Here is an 11,821-nt window from a genome sequence, read left to right on the forward strand (position 1 = left end):
CATAACGTTTTGCATTGTTGCCAAAAAGTTCAATTTTGGTTTCATCTGACCAGAGCACCTTCTTCCACATGTTTGGTGTGTCTCCCCGGTGGCTTGTGGCAAACTTTAAACAACACTTTTTATGGATATCTTTAAGAAATGGCTTTCTTCCATAAAGGCCAGATTTGTGCAATATATTGATTGTTGTCCTATGGACACATTCTCCCACCTCAGCTGTAGATTTCTGCAGTTCATCCAGAGTGATCATGGGCCTCTTGGCTGCATCTCTGATCAGTCTTCTCCTTGTATGAGCTGAAAGTTTAAAGGGACGGCCAGGTCTTGGTAGATTTGCAGTGGTCTGATACTCCTTCAATTTCAATATTATCGCTAGCACAGTGCTCCTTGGGATGTTTAAAGCTTGGAAAATCTTTTTGTATCCAAATCCGGCTTTAAACTTCACAACAGTATCTCGGACCTGCCTGGTGTGTTCCATGTTCTTCATGATGCTCTCTGCGCTTTTAACGGACCTCTGAGACTATCACAGTGCAGGTGCATTTATACGGAGACTTGATTACACACAAGTGGATTGTATTTATCATCATTAGTCATTTAGGTCAACATTGGATCATTCAGAGATCCTCACTGAACTTCTGGAGAGAGTTTGCTGCACTGAAAGTAAAGGGACTGAATAATTTTGCACGCCCAATTTTTCAGTTTTTGATTTGTTAAAAAAGTTTGAAATATCCAATAAATGTAGTTCCACTTCATGATTGTGTCCCACTTGTTGTTGATTCTTCACAAAAAATACAGTTTTATATCTTTATGTTTGAAGCCTGAAATGTGGCAAAAGGTCGCAAAGTTCAAGGGGGCCGAATACTTTCGCAAGGCACTGTATATATGTATATATATATATATATATATATACACACACACACACACACACACACACACATACAGTACCAGTCAAAAGTTTAGACACACCTACTCATTCAAGGGGTTTTCTTTATTTTTTTACAATTTTCTACATTGTAGAATAATAGTGAAGACATCAAAACTTTGAAATAATCATGTAATAACCCAAAAAAGTGTTAAACAAATCTAAATATAATTAGATTTTAGATTCTTCAAAGTAGCCACCCTTTGCCTTAATGAACGCTTTGCACACTCATGGCATTCTCTCAATCAGCTTCACCTGGAATGCTTTTCCAACAGTCTTGAAGGAGTTCCCACATAAGCTGAGCACTTGTTGGCTGCTTTTCCTTCACTCTGCGGTCCAACTAATCCCAAACCATCTCAGTTGGTTTGAGGTCAGGTGATTGTGGAGGCCAGGTCATCTGATGCAACACTCCATCACTCTCCTTCTTGGTTAAATAGCTCTTACACAGCTTGGAGGGTCATTATCCTGTTGAAAAACAAATGATCGTCCCACTAGCGCAAACCAGATGGGATGGCGTATCGCTGCAGAATGCTGTGGTAGCCATGGTGGTTAAGTGCGTGTTGAATTCTAAATAAATAATTGACAGTGTCACCAGCAAAGCAGCCCCACACTATCACACCTCCATGTTTCACTGTGGGAACCACATATGCAGAGATCATCCGTTCACCTACTCTGCATCTCACAAAGACACATCGTTGGAACCAAATAATCTCAAATTTGGACTCATCAGACCAATGAACAGATTTCCACTGGTCTAATGTACATTGCTTCTGTTTCTTGGCCTAAGTAAGTCTATTCTTCCCATTGGTGTCCTTTAATAGTGGTTTCTTTGCAGCAATTCGACCATGAAGGCCTGATTCACGCAGTCTCTGAGTGTGCATAACAGTTGATGTTGAGATGTGTATGTTACAGAGAAGCATTTCTTTGGGCTGCAATTTCTGAGGTTGGTAACTAATGAACTTGTCCTCTACAGCAGAGGTAACTCTGGGTCTTCAATTTCCTGTGGCGGTCCTCATGAGAGCGAGTTTCATCATAGCGCTTGATGGTTTTTGCGACTGCACTTGAAGAAACTTTAAAAGTTCTTGACATTTTCCCGGATTGACTGACCATCATGTCTTAAAGTAACGATGGACTGTCGTTTCTCTTTGTTTATTTGAGCTGTTCTTGCCATAATATACACTTGATCTTTTACCAAATAGGGCTACCTTCTGTATACCCCCTACCTTATCACAACACAACTGATTGGCTCAAATGCATTAAGAAGGAAAGAAATTCCACAAATTAACTTTTAACAAGGCACACCTGTTAATTGAAATGCATTCCAGGTAACTACCTCATGAAGCTGGTTGAGAGAATGCCAAAAGTGTGCAAAACTGTCATCAAGGCAAAGGGTGGTTACTTTGAAAAATCTCAAATATAAAATATATTTTGATCAGTTTAACACTTTTTTGGTTACTACATGATTCCATATATGTTATGTAATAGTTTTGATGTATTCACTATTATTCTACAATGTAGAAAATAGTAAAATAAAGAAAAACCCTGGAATGAGTAAATGTGTCCAAACTTTTGACTGATACTGTATATATATTTTTTACAGCTGCTGAGCCACTCGAGGCCAAGCCTGAGAGACAGTTGAGAGAGAGTGAGCGGCGAACATCTTTCCTCTTTTCAATGATTCATAATACATCAAGTCCTTCTCCTCTCTTTTGAGCCCCCCCCACTCTCCCTCTCTCTTCGGCTCCTCTCTGTTCTTTTGGATGAGCCTGCTTTTGTGAGCCTGGATGGTCAGTTGGTTCTGCTATTTTTATTTCCCCCGTCTTCCTTCCTGTATCCATGGCGATGGCACACAACAGGATCACAACTCCTAAATGACATAACCTTTCTTTCCAGGCGCCTGGTCGCTTTTCCCAGTGTAACACTGCAGGCAGGCATCCACAACCTGCCTTGCCCGGGTCTGCGTTTGTGCTTTTCCCTCTGCGGTAAAGGACTACCCATGTCAGCAATCTAGCCCTCTGGAATTCTCATCTTCTGGGGCACTGTTTCAAAATTGTCCTCACCTATTTTCAAAGTGGCAGGTTTTCCCATAGTGTTATTTTTCCCTGTTCCCTCCTCTCGCTTTTCTTTTCCTTCCATCCTTTAAGCTTTTTTCCTTGTCTTTTCCATTATATAACCCCCATAGCTGTTCTTTCTGTTCGTCCTCGCTTTTGTCTCAAAGCTTAGCTTAGAAAGTCCCACTATTATGACTTCAACTTTCCACCACCTAGTTCTGTGTTCTAGGATGACAGTATAATAACAGGCTACAGTGGCCATTGCATAACTCAACCCTTGCATTGACCCTTAGTGACCTACACCGCTGACTACAGTGTGGTACAATAATAAAGTCAGGAAGAATTAAAAGCATATAGCTTTTTCCTGTATATCATTGTAAAGTAAAAATGATCCTAGTTATTGTACAAATAACAACAACATCTTTTATAAACCTAGGAATGACATCAAGAGAGAAGCATATGAACTATACAATTGCAGAAAGTTCAAAAACTGTAACTAATTGGAGTTGATATAAAAATTATAAATGTACATTTCCCAGTGGCCGATATTGTGAATGCAATATGTTGGTTAGTATTCTGGAAAGCAAATTGGTTCACTTTATTTGTGTTGAGGAGCAAGCTTTCCTGGTAAATAGCTTAGTGCAATTTCTCAATAAATGAACATTTGAACCATCGAGTTTGCCGGATGGATACAATGTTCCAAATAACTTTCAATCTGCGACTTTTTATCCGGTGTCGGAGACCTACTTGCATGTTTCACCCGGCGAGTGTGCCTGCGCACTGACGTCATCACACAAACACGGAAGTCTGTGCTGTTCGGTCAATGCCGCGAAAAGTATAACTGTGGCAGACTAGAGAGATATGGCTGAGAAATGCCCAAAGTCAAAACTAAAAAGAAAGAAATTGTCTATCGAGGAGCCTCTAACTGATATATTTTCCAGGAACACGCTGATAAAGAACAACGAAAGTTCCAGTGCATCGATTAAAAGCTTGCGTTTAACGAGGTATGCGAGCAGTCACGTTAGCCATCTGTCTAGCTCCCCCCTAATCACGATTTACTCTTGTTTATATTGCAATACAGAATATGTATAACTGATACAGAGATTGAACATTAGCTTCAAAAATTAGTCTGTGCTGTGGTGACAAGAAGATCGTGTCTTCCTTGATTGCAATGCATTGTCTTAATTTCAAATAGATAGTGGTTGGTTCTCATAGACAAGTCCATATTAAATTAAGAAACATAATTGCTCGTGTTTTCTTTACTAGTCATATTTCTGTGTTCTGTAGACCTGTGGTCCCTTCAGAGACGTGGTGGTCCAGCGGTGACCTGGCTGCAGTTGAGAGTCTATGGGCCCTGACTCTGAGCTCTGCTCTTCCCTGTCTTGACGCTCACCCCTGGGACCCAGTCCCTGACCTTCCAACAGCCTCCACACTGGTCAGTTAGCCATCCCAAGAGTGTGGATGCATCTCAATAGTTGTGTTGGCGCAGGACTTTGTTTCTACCAATCAGTAATAGATTGTACTAATCAACTGGTCATTGCCTTAAATCTAGACCTTTATTAATGTAACGTGTTGTATGGCTTGAGCAAAAGCTTTTATTTACAAAGTTAGCAATCCCAAAATAAGTAGCTAATTCTCCCTCCAATTGGAGACAGATTTTCATGCAAAAATAAAAATGTACATAAAGAAATGTGCATTTTCCCCACCTGTGGTGTTTCCATCAAACTGACTTGTGGATTAAAAAAAAAACAATGCTTGACGAAGTGCACGTCAAATGTACTTTTTTAGCTTAGAATAAAAATATACATTTCAATGTGTTTCCATTGCATTTTCAAATGTGCCTGTAGTTTTGTCACAAAAACAGTTGTGTTAAATAGCATATGTGCCTACTCTGGACTTGGCACCTGTGCTCTAGCTAACAGCTCGCAGATACAATGCTGGTAGAGTGTTCGGATTGTCTAGTCTACGTTGAGATTATTATGTATAAGAGCGAGACTATTTTGATCTGTCAAATGGCAGCCAAGCGTCATCATCATGTCACCAGAATAAGACCCTCAATATTTATTGGAAAGGAGCATCAAGCTCATCACTGCAGTTTCACCGCTCTGTGAAGTTCATCATAAGTTATTTCATCTGTAGCCTAATTTATGCTGGCTTCACGTGCTCATGGGAAGTCAAAAGTCCAACCATGATTGTGTTCAAGTGCTTTTGAAGTCAGAACAATTCTTCAACCAATAAGATTGTAGTTAGCCAGATGAGCTTGCTAACATTGCTAATTGAAGTGATCAGCTTGCCAGCAGAGTGAATGGAGATGATGTAGCCTCAGTAAGGACATTACTCCCTTGCCCTCCTCTCCCATTTGGACAGTTTACTAATAGGTTTCTATCAGGCCTGTCGTGACATTTTTTTATCCGGCTTATACTTTACTCACATAAAAAGGTTGGATGAAAACCTGGTTAGCGACGATTTCTCAACTCTCAACCACCACTGTTGTGCCGATTCCACCTTGTACCATGCAGGACTAAACAGGGAATATCTCAGAAAATTGACATTTCTCCCACATACAATAGCTGTTTTTGAACAGCACTCTGCACTAGACCAGTAGAGGAGAAAAACAATGTGTCGTTGAGTACTGCTGAGCTGACTAAAATGGTGGTCACTGTTGACCTCCCAGACGGCTATAGCCTGCTGGCTGACGCTGGATCTCTGAGCTCCGGTCAGACAGTGGCAGTTCTGGGCCACGCACGCCACATGAACCAATCACTTTGACAGGTAACTGATGCAACCTTGCATTTGCTGAATAATTGACTCCAGTGGGCTTCTCTTAGAAAAGCCCTGCTAGCTACCAACTAAAGTAGCAAGCTAAGCCCCTATGTGACAGACATATGGCCCAGACGAAAGACTGGATGAAATGATGTGTGATGTGCCGCTGGGCTAGCAACTCCAAGGCTAGCGTCACTTTTTCTTTTAACACTCCCAGTCCTTCCTTATTACGTATTTGGACACATTAGACTTAGTCACATTTGAGAGGATCTCAAGGGCCCTGCTTGATGGGGACAAAGTTACTCATGCCCCCCACTCTCTGGCTCTCTCCTTCCCATTCTCCCTCCTTTCTATTGCTCTCGTCTCCCTATCATTTCACTCACCCTCTCTTTCTGCCTCTCTCCTTTCTTTCTGTCAAACCCACCCCCCCCCCCACACATTTCCCCCTTTCTTTCTCTCTCTCTCTGTCTTTCTCTGTGTTTCAGAGCTCTAATGTAGACCAGCAGATTGAATGGAGATGGTGTAGCGTCAGTGAGGACATGACTCCCTTGCCCTCCTCTACCTCCTCTCCTCTGAGTACTCCCACGGCCCCACACTGTTCCACCCCAGACTCTCCTCTCAATCCTTCTCCTGGGCTGGAAAAGACTCTCCTCCCAGTCCCAGTACAGACTAGTCAGACAACATCCACCATCAATGGCCCTCCTTCGAAGTCTGCTCCCTGTCTCGAGGGGCCCGGAGAGGGGACCAGTAGTAGTGGTACTGGCCGCCCCAGACCACCAAGTCTGGGAGCCCAAGTGCCTTCTAGCTACGGAAGGGGAGGCCCATGGAGTGGAGGGGGAGTGTCATCCAGAAAGGACACAAAACGAGGGGAAGGAGGGCAAAACAGACCCCACCCTACAGCCAAGCGACCAGGAGGAGAGAAGGAGAGTCACCCCTCTATTCCTCAGCTATTCATCAGAGCAGGGAACGGAGGATCATCATTACCAGCAGAAGCAAGAAAGGGTGGAGAAGGAGGAGAGGAAGGCGAGAAGAGGGGGATGAAGAGGCTGCAGCTACCTGCAAACCAGGTGGATGCCACATCCTCTACCTCTGACAGCTTCACTGCTGCTCCCATGGAGGAGGCGGAGGGGGAGAAAAGGGAGGAAGGGTTGTCTGGCAAAGGAGGAGGAGGAAGGGCAATGCAGAGCTGCCCCATGTGCCTGGTGCCGTTTCCAGCTGGGTAAGTTAGGGCTGCCTGGCTCTTCAACCTCTCTGTATTAGAGGTCGACCGATTAATCGGAATGGCCGATTAATTAGTGCCGATTTCGAGTTTTCATAATTCATAATTTTGACACCGATTTTGCCGATTGTTTTTTTTTGACACCTTTATTTAATCTTTATATCCTCATTTAACTAGGCAAGTCAGTTAAGAATACATTCTTATTTTCAATGACGGCCTCGGAACGGTGGGTTAACTGCCTCGTTCAGGGGCAGAACGACAGATTTTCACCTTGTCAGCTCGGGGGATCCAATCTTTCAACCTTACAGTTAACTAGTCCAACACAATAACGACCTGCCTCTTGTTACACTCCACAAGGAGACTGCCTGTTACGCGAATGCAGTAGGCCAAGGTAAGTTGCTAGCTAGCATTAAACTTATCTTATAAAAAACAATCAATCATAATCACTAGTTAACTACACATGGTTGATGATATTACTAGATATTATCTAGCGTGTCATGCGTTGCGTATAATCTGACTGAGCATACAAGTATCTAAGTATCTAACTGAGCGGTGGTAGGCAGAAGCAGGCGTGTAAACATTCTAAAGTATCTATAAGAACATCTAATAGTCAAAGGTTAATGAAATACAAATGGTATATAGAGAAATAGTCCTATAACTACAACCTAAAACCTCTTACCTGGGAATATTGAAGACTCATGTATTAAAAGGAACCACCAGCTTTCATATGTTCTCATGTTCTGAGTAAGGAACTTAAACGTTAGCTTTCTTACACTTTTACTTTCTTCTCCAACACTTTGTTTTTACATTATTTAAAACAAATTGAACATGTTTCATTATTTTTGAGGCTAAATATATTTTGTATTATGTATTATATGTATTATATTAAGTTAAAACAAGTGTTAATTCAGTATTGTTGTAATTGCCATTATTACAAAAAAAAAAAAAAAAAAACGTCAGATTAATCGGTATTGGCCTTTTTGGTCCTCCAATAATCGGTATTGAAAAATCATAATCGGTCGACCTCTACTCTGTATTCAGCACACTCATCTGCTCTCTCCCTTTCCCATATGCCTGCTGCCTTAAACTACTTTCCTTCCTACATACTCAAATTCAATGGTAGTTGGCTGCTCTTCTGCAGAGGTAAAACCTTGGTGTCTGACAAATCCAAGGTATAACCATTGACTGTATGGATTCCATTCTTTCACATATGCAGGGCATTTAAAAATGTAGCTCTAGGATATACATCCTAGACAGAATTTTAAAATGTTACATCCTTGATTGCATAGCGGACCATGCTGGGTTTGCATGTAAACAGTGGAAAGGAAGTGGGTTGAAGAAAAGTACACAGTAAATCATTAATTGAAATGGGTCAAAAAAGCCAGGCTGTTTTAAGTGAGGTAGAGGAGGAGTGAATGAATGACGGGGCTAAAAAGCAGGGCTCAGGGCCAGTGGTACGAGAGCTGGATCCCTCTCGCTCTCGTTTTACTCTCTTTCTGAACAGACCGGCCTTTGTGTTGGCCAGGGCCTGGCCTGGGTCTGGCCCCGCATCATGGTCTGCTCCCCTAGCCAGCTCTGTGTACCTTGGCTCGGCCACACAACCCCGCTGTACTCCCCTCCCAACTATCTCTCTCTCTCTCTCTCTCTTGGCTGGACTAGCAGGAACAATGGCTTCCTCTGTATGGAGAGATAGAAGGAAGAGGAGAGTGACCTAGAAGGGGGAAGAGAGAGGGGTCTCTTTATCTCTCGTTTAGAAATATGAAGAGCTTTTTCTCTGTAACGGCATTTATCCGTCGTGTGTGTGTGTTTAGTGTGCATGAGTGCAGGAGGGTACGGGTGACAAGGCTTTTTAGAAAGTACATGATTTGGAGCAAAATAACTCTGCTCCAGTTTCTTCTTTCTCAGTCTCTCTCTCCTGGAGAGGACTCTGCCCGCGCATTACCCTCCAGCAAAATGACATAGAGAGATGCAGAAAGAGTGATCGAGAGGGAGAATGAGAGGGAGCGAGAGATACTGAGAGTAAATCTCAGTAGGCCTTTAAAACAGGGCAAGTAAAAAGTACATGAGACACACACTGTGCGAGCGGGCCCAGCAGGAGAGCAGCAGTAGCAATCTGAAGTTAATAAGCTGAAAGCACTGAAGCTCAAGAAGAGACACTGAAAAGATGTCTGTTCCATCCACACACCCATCCATCCAGATTCAGTGCACTTTCAGTGCAGTCAACAGTTGTGTCGAGCTTGAGCATCATATCGATACAATACATGCGATGAATGTTGTGATCATTGAAGGTACTACATTGGCGGTTATGATTATAGACTGACGTTTTAAAGTAGGCCTCGAATTGTTACTTTTTTTTTCTGTAAGAAATATTTGATTGCTGCCTTCTTAGGACAGATTTCTCCTGTGGAAAGAGATTTGAACCACCTGGGTTGATAAAAGACAAATGACTGAAATGCTGTCCATCCATCTCTCCAGGTTCACTCAGATGGACTGTGACAGCCACCTGGCCAAGTGTCTGTCGGAGATGACCCTCGACATGACCTGGTGATAGTACACAGTCTTCTTCTGACACCAAGGATGGATGGAGGTCTGGAAGGACAGCCAGCTGGCTGTTGTACCACATTTGGGTTGTGTTCACTAGGCACAAAACAGAAGAAAATGGACTGAATTGGGGAGGTGCTATCGGAAATGCTTGTTTTTGCCATCCGTCACAAAATGTTTTGCTACAGTGTGCTCTAATGAGGAGTTAGTTTCACTCAGCTCACCCTGTTGTTTGGCTAGTTGGTCGTGGTGTCCAGTGGTGTCTGTCCCCCTGTGATGGACGGTGGGTGCAGACAACGGTAAAACACAGTATGTCATTCTACTGATCATCTAGTCTTCAGTCATGGGTTTAATTTGTAGAATCTTGTGTTACTGTTGGCTGGAGCAAAAACCCAACTTTACCCTTTGTAAGATTTACTGACTTACTGTCCCACCTCCGCCCCTTCCCACTAACCTATCATCATGCACTACAAGGTTGGAATCATAGAGATGGATAGAGGGCACACCTGCCACTAAGCATTTATGAGGTGTACCACTTCCCATCACTATGGTTGGAAACAATCTCTGATGGGTCCCATATTGCTTCATTCAGATACACATTTTGTTCTCTCCTCTGCTCCTAACTGCATATGCTGCCATAGAAATAGAATGAACAGAATGGGCGTCCCCATTCAAGTCAACAAACGTATAATGGGTGGACTGGTGGCCAAAGCGAGGAGCAAAGCAGGAAGTGTACCCTGTAGTAGTTAGTAGAAGTAGTTGCCATGGCGCCATGGTAGCCTAAGCAGAGAGATCCTGTAAATACTGCCTTCAGAAAGTCTTCACACCCCTTTACCTTTTCCACATTTTGTGTTACAGCCTGAATTTAAAATGGATTCAATTGAGATTTGTTGTCACTGGCCTACACTCAACATCCCATAATGTCACAATACCCCATAACTGGAATTCTGTTTGTTTATTTTATTTGACAAATTAATGAAAATCTGAAATGTCTTCAGTCAATAATTATTCAAGCCTAAATAAGTTCAAGAGTAAAAATGTGCTTAACAAGTAACTTAACTTGCATGGACTCACTTTGTGTGCAAAAAAGTGTTTAATTAGATTTTTAAATGACGACCCCATCTCTGTACCCCACACACACAAATCAAATTAAACACTTATCTGTCAGGTCCCTCAGTCGAGCAGTGAATTTCAAACACAGATTCAACCACAAGGACCAGGGAGGATTTCCAATACCTCGCAAAGAAGGACACCTATTGGTGGATGGATAAATGCAGACATTGAATATCCCTTTGAGCATGGTGAAGTTATTACACTGAACAAAAATATAAAGGCAACATTTTCAAAGATTTTACTGAGTTCCAGTTCATATAAGGAAATCAATCAATTCAAATAAATAAATTAGGCCCTAATCTATGGAATTCACATTACTGGGAATATAGATATGCATACAGTGCATTTGGAAAGTATTCAGACCCCTTCACTTTTTCCACATTAAGTTATAGCCATATTCTAAAATGGTTTAAATGTTTTCTTTTTCCATCAGTCTTTACACAATACCCCATAATGACAAAGCAAAAACAGGTCTAGAAATTTTTGCAAATGTTACAAATAAAAAACGGATCTTATTTACATAACTATTCAGACCCTTTACTCAGCACTTCGTTGAAGCACCTTTGGCAGCAATGACAGCCTCGAGTCTTAGGTGTTATGCTCCAAACTTGCCATACCTTTATTTGGGGAGTTTCTCTCATTCTTCTCTGCAGATACTCTCAAGCTCTGTCAGGTTGGATCGGGAGCATCGCTACACAGCTAATTTTAGGTCTCTCGAGAGATGTTCGATCGGGTTCAAGTCCGGGCTCTGGCTGGGCCATTCGAGGACATTCAGAGACTTGTGCCGAAGCCACTCCTGAGTTGTCTTGGCTATGTGCTTACAGTCGTTGTCCTTTTGGAAGCTGAACCTTCGCCCCAGTCCTGAGCGCTCCGGAACAGGTTTTCATCAAGGATTTCAATCCGGTTGGAGCGAGTGGTCGCATCTGCACTTCGCTCCCGCGGGTAGTATAACTTTTTCATTATATTTCATTATAGCACAACGGTTTGATTTGTCTAATCTTAGCAATTTCTTCTCAGCTAGCTACATAGCCGTCTTTGTATCAAAGATAATTGCGTAATTATCGTATTTCGCCGTCCTAACGTAGTCTTCACTAGCCAGCTAGCTAACGTCCACTGATTAGCTGCACTGGAGAAACTATTACACTCAACTGAACGACTTGATTAGTGTAGTGTTAGCTAGCTACATAGCTGTCTTTGCTGTCTTTGTATCATCGTATC

General features: G+C 42.4%; 1 protein-coding gene across 1 annotated transcript; it reads left to right on the forward strand.

The window, feature by feature from the left end:
* Positions 1-3,761: 3,761 nt before the first annotated feature.
* si:ch73-70k4.1 (translation initiation factor IF-2) lies at positions 3,762-10,434 on the forward strand. The gene is made up of 4 exons (XM_046366284.1): positions 3,762-3,971; positions 4,255-4,402; positions 6,216-6,949; positions 9,425-10,434. The coding sequence occupies exons 1-4, from the start codon at positions 3,829-3,831 to the stop codon at positions 9,495-9,497; spliced, it is 1,098 nt and encodes a 365-aa protein (XP_046222240.1). The 5' UTR covers positions 3,762-3,828; the 3' UTR covers positions 9,498-10,434.
* The last annotated feature ends 1,387 nt before the right edge of the window (positions 10,435-11,821 follow it).

The sequence above is a fragment of the Oncorhynchus gorbuscha genome, linkage group LG10 (assembly GCF_021184085.1).
Source record: "Oncorhynchus gorbuscha isolate QuinsamMale2020 ecotype Even-year linkage group LG10, OgorEven_v1.0, whole genome shotgun sequence".
Lineage (NCBI taxonomy): Eukaryota > Metazoa > Chordata > Actinopteri > Salmoniformes > Salmonidae > Oncorhynchus > Oncorhynchus gorbuscha.

Excerpts from the sequence above, each read along its gene's own strand:
- si:ch73-70k4.1 (XM_046366284.1), top strand. The coding sequence starts at position 3,829 with ATGGCTGAGAAATGCCCAAAGTCAAAACTAAAAAGAAAGAAATTGTCT. Across the intron at positions 4,403-6,215 it reads TTCCAACAGCCTCCACACTG|AGCTCTAATGTAGACCAGCA; the intron begins GTCAGTTAGCCA and ends TCTGTGTTTCAG. Across the intron at positions 6,950-9,424 it reads CTGGTGCCGTTTCCAGCTGG|GTTCACTCAGATGGACTGTG; the intron begins GTAAGTTAGGGC and ends CCATCTCTCCAG.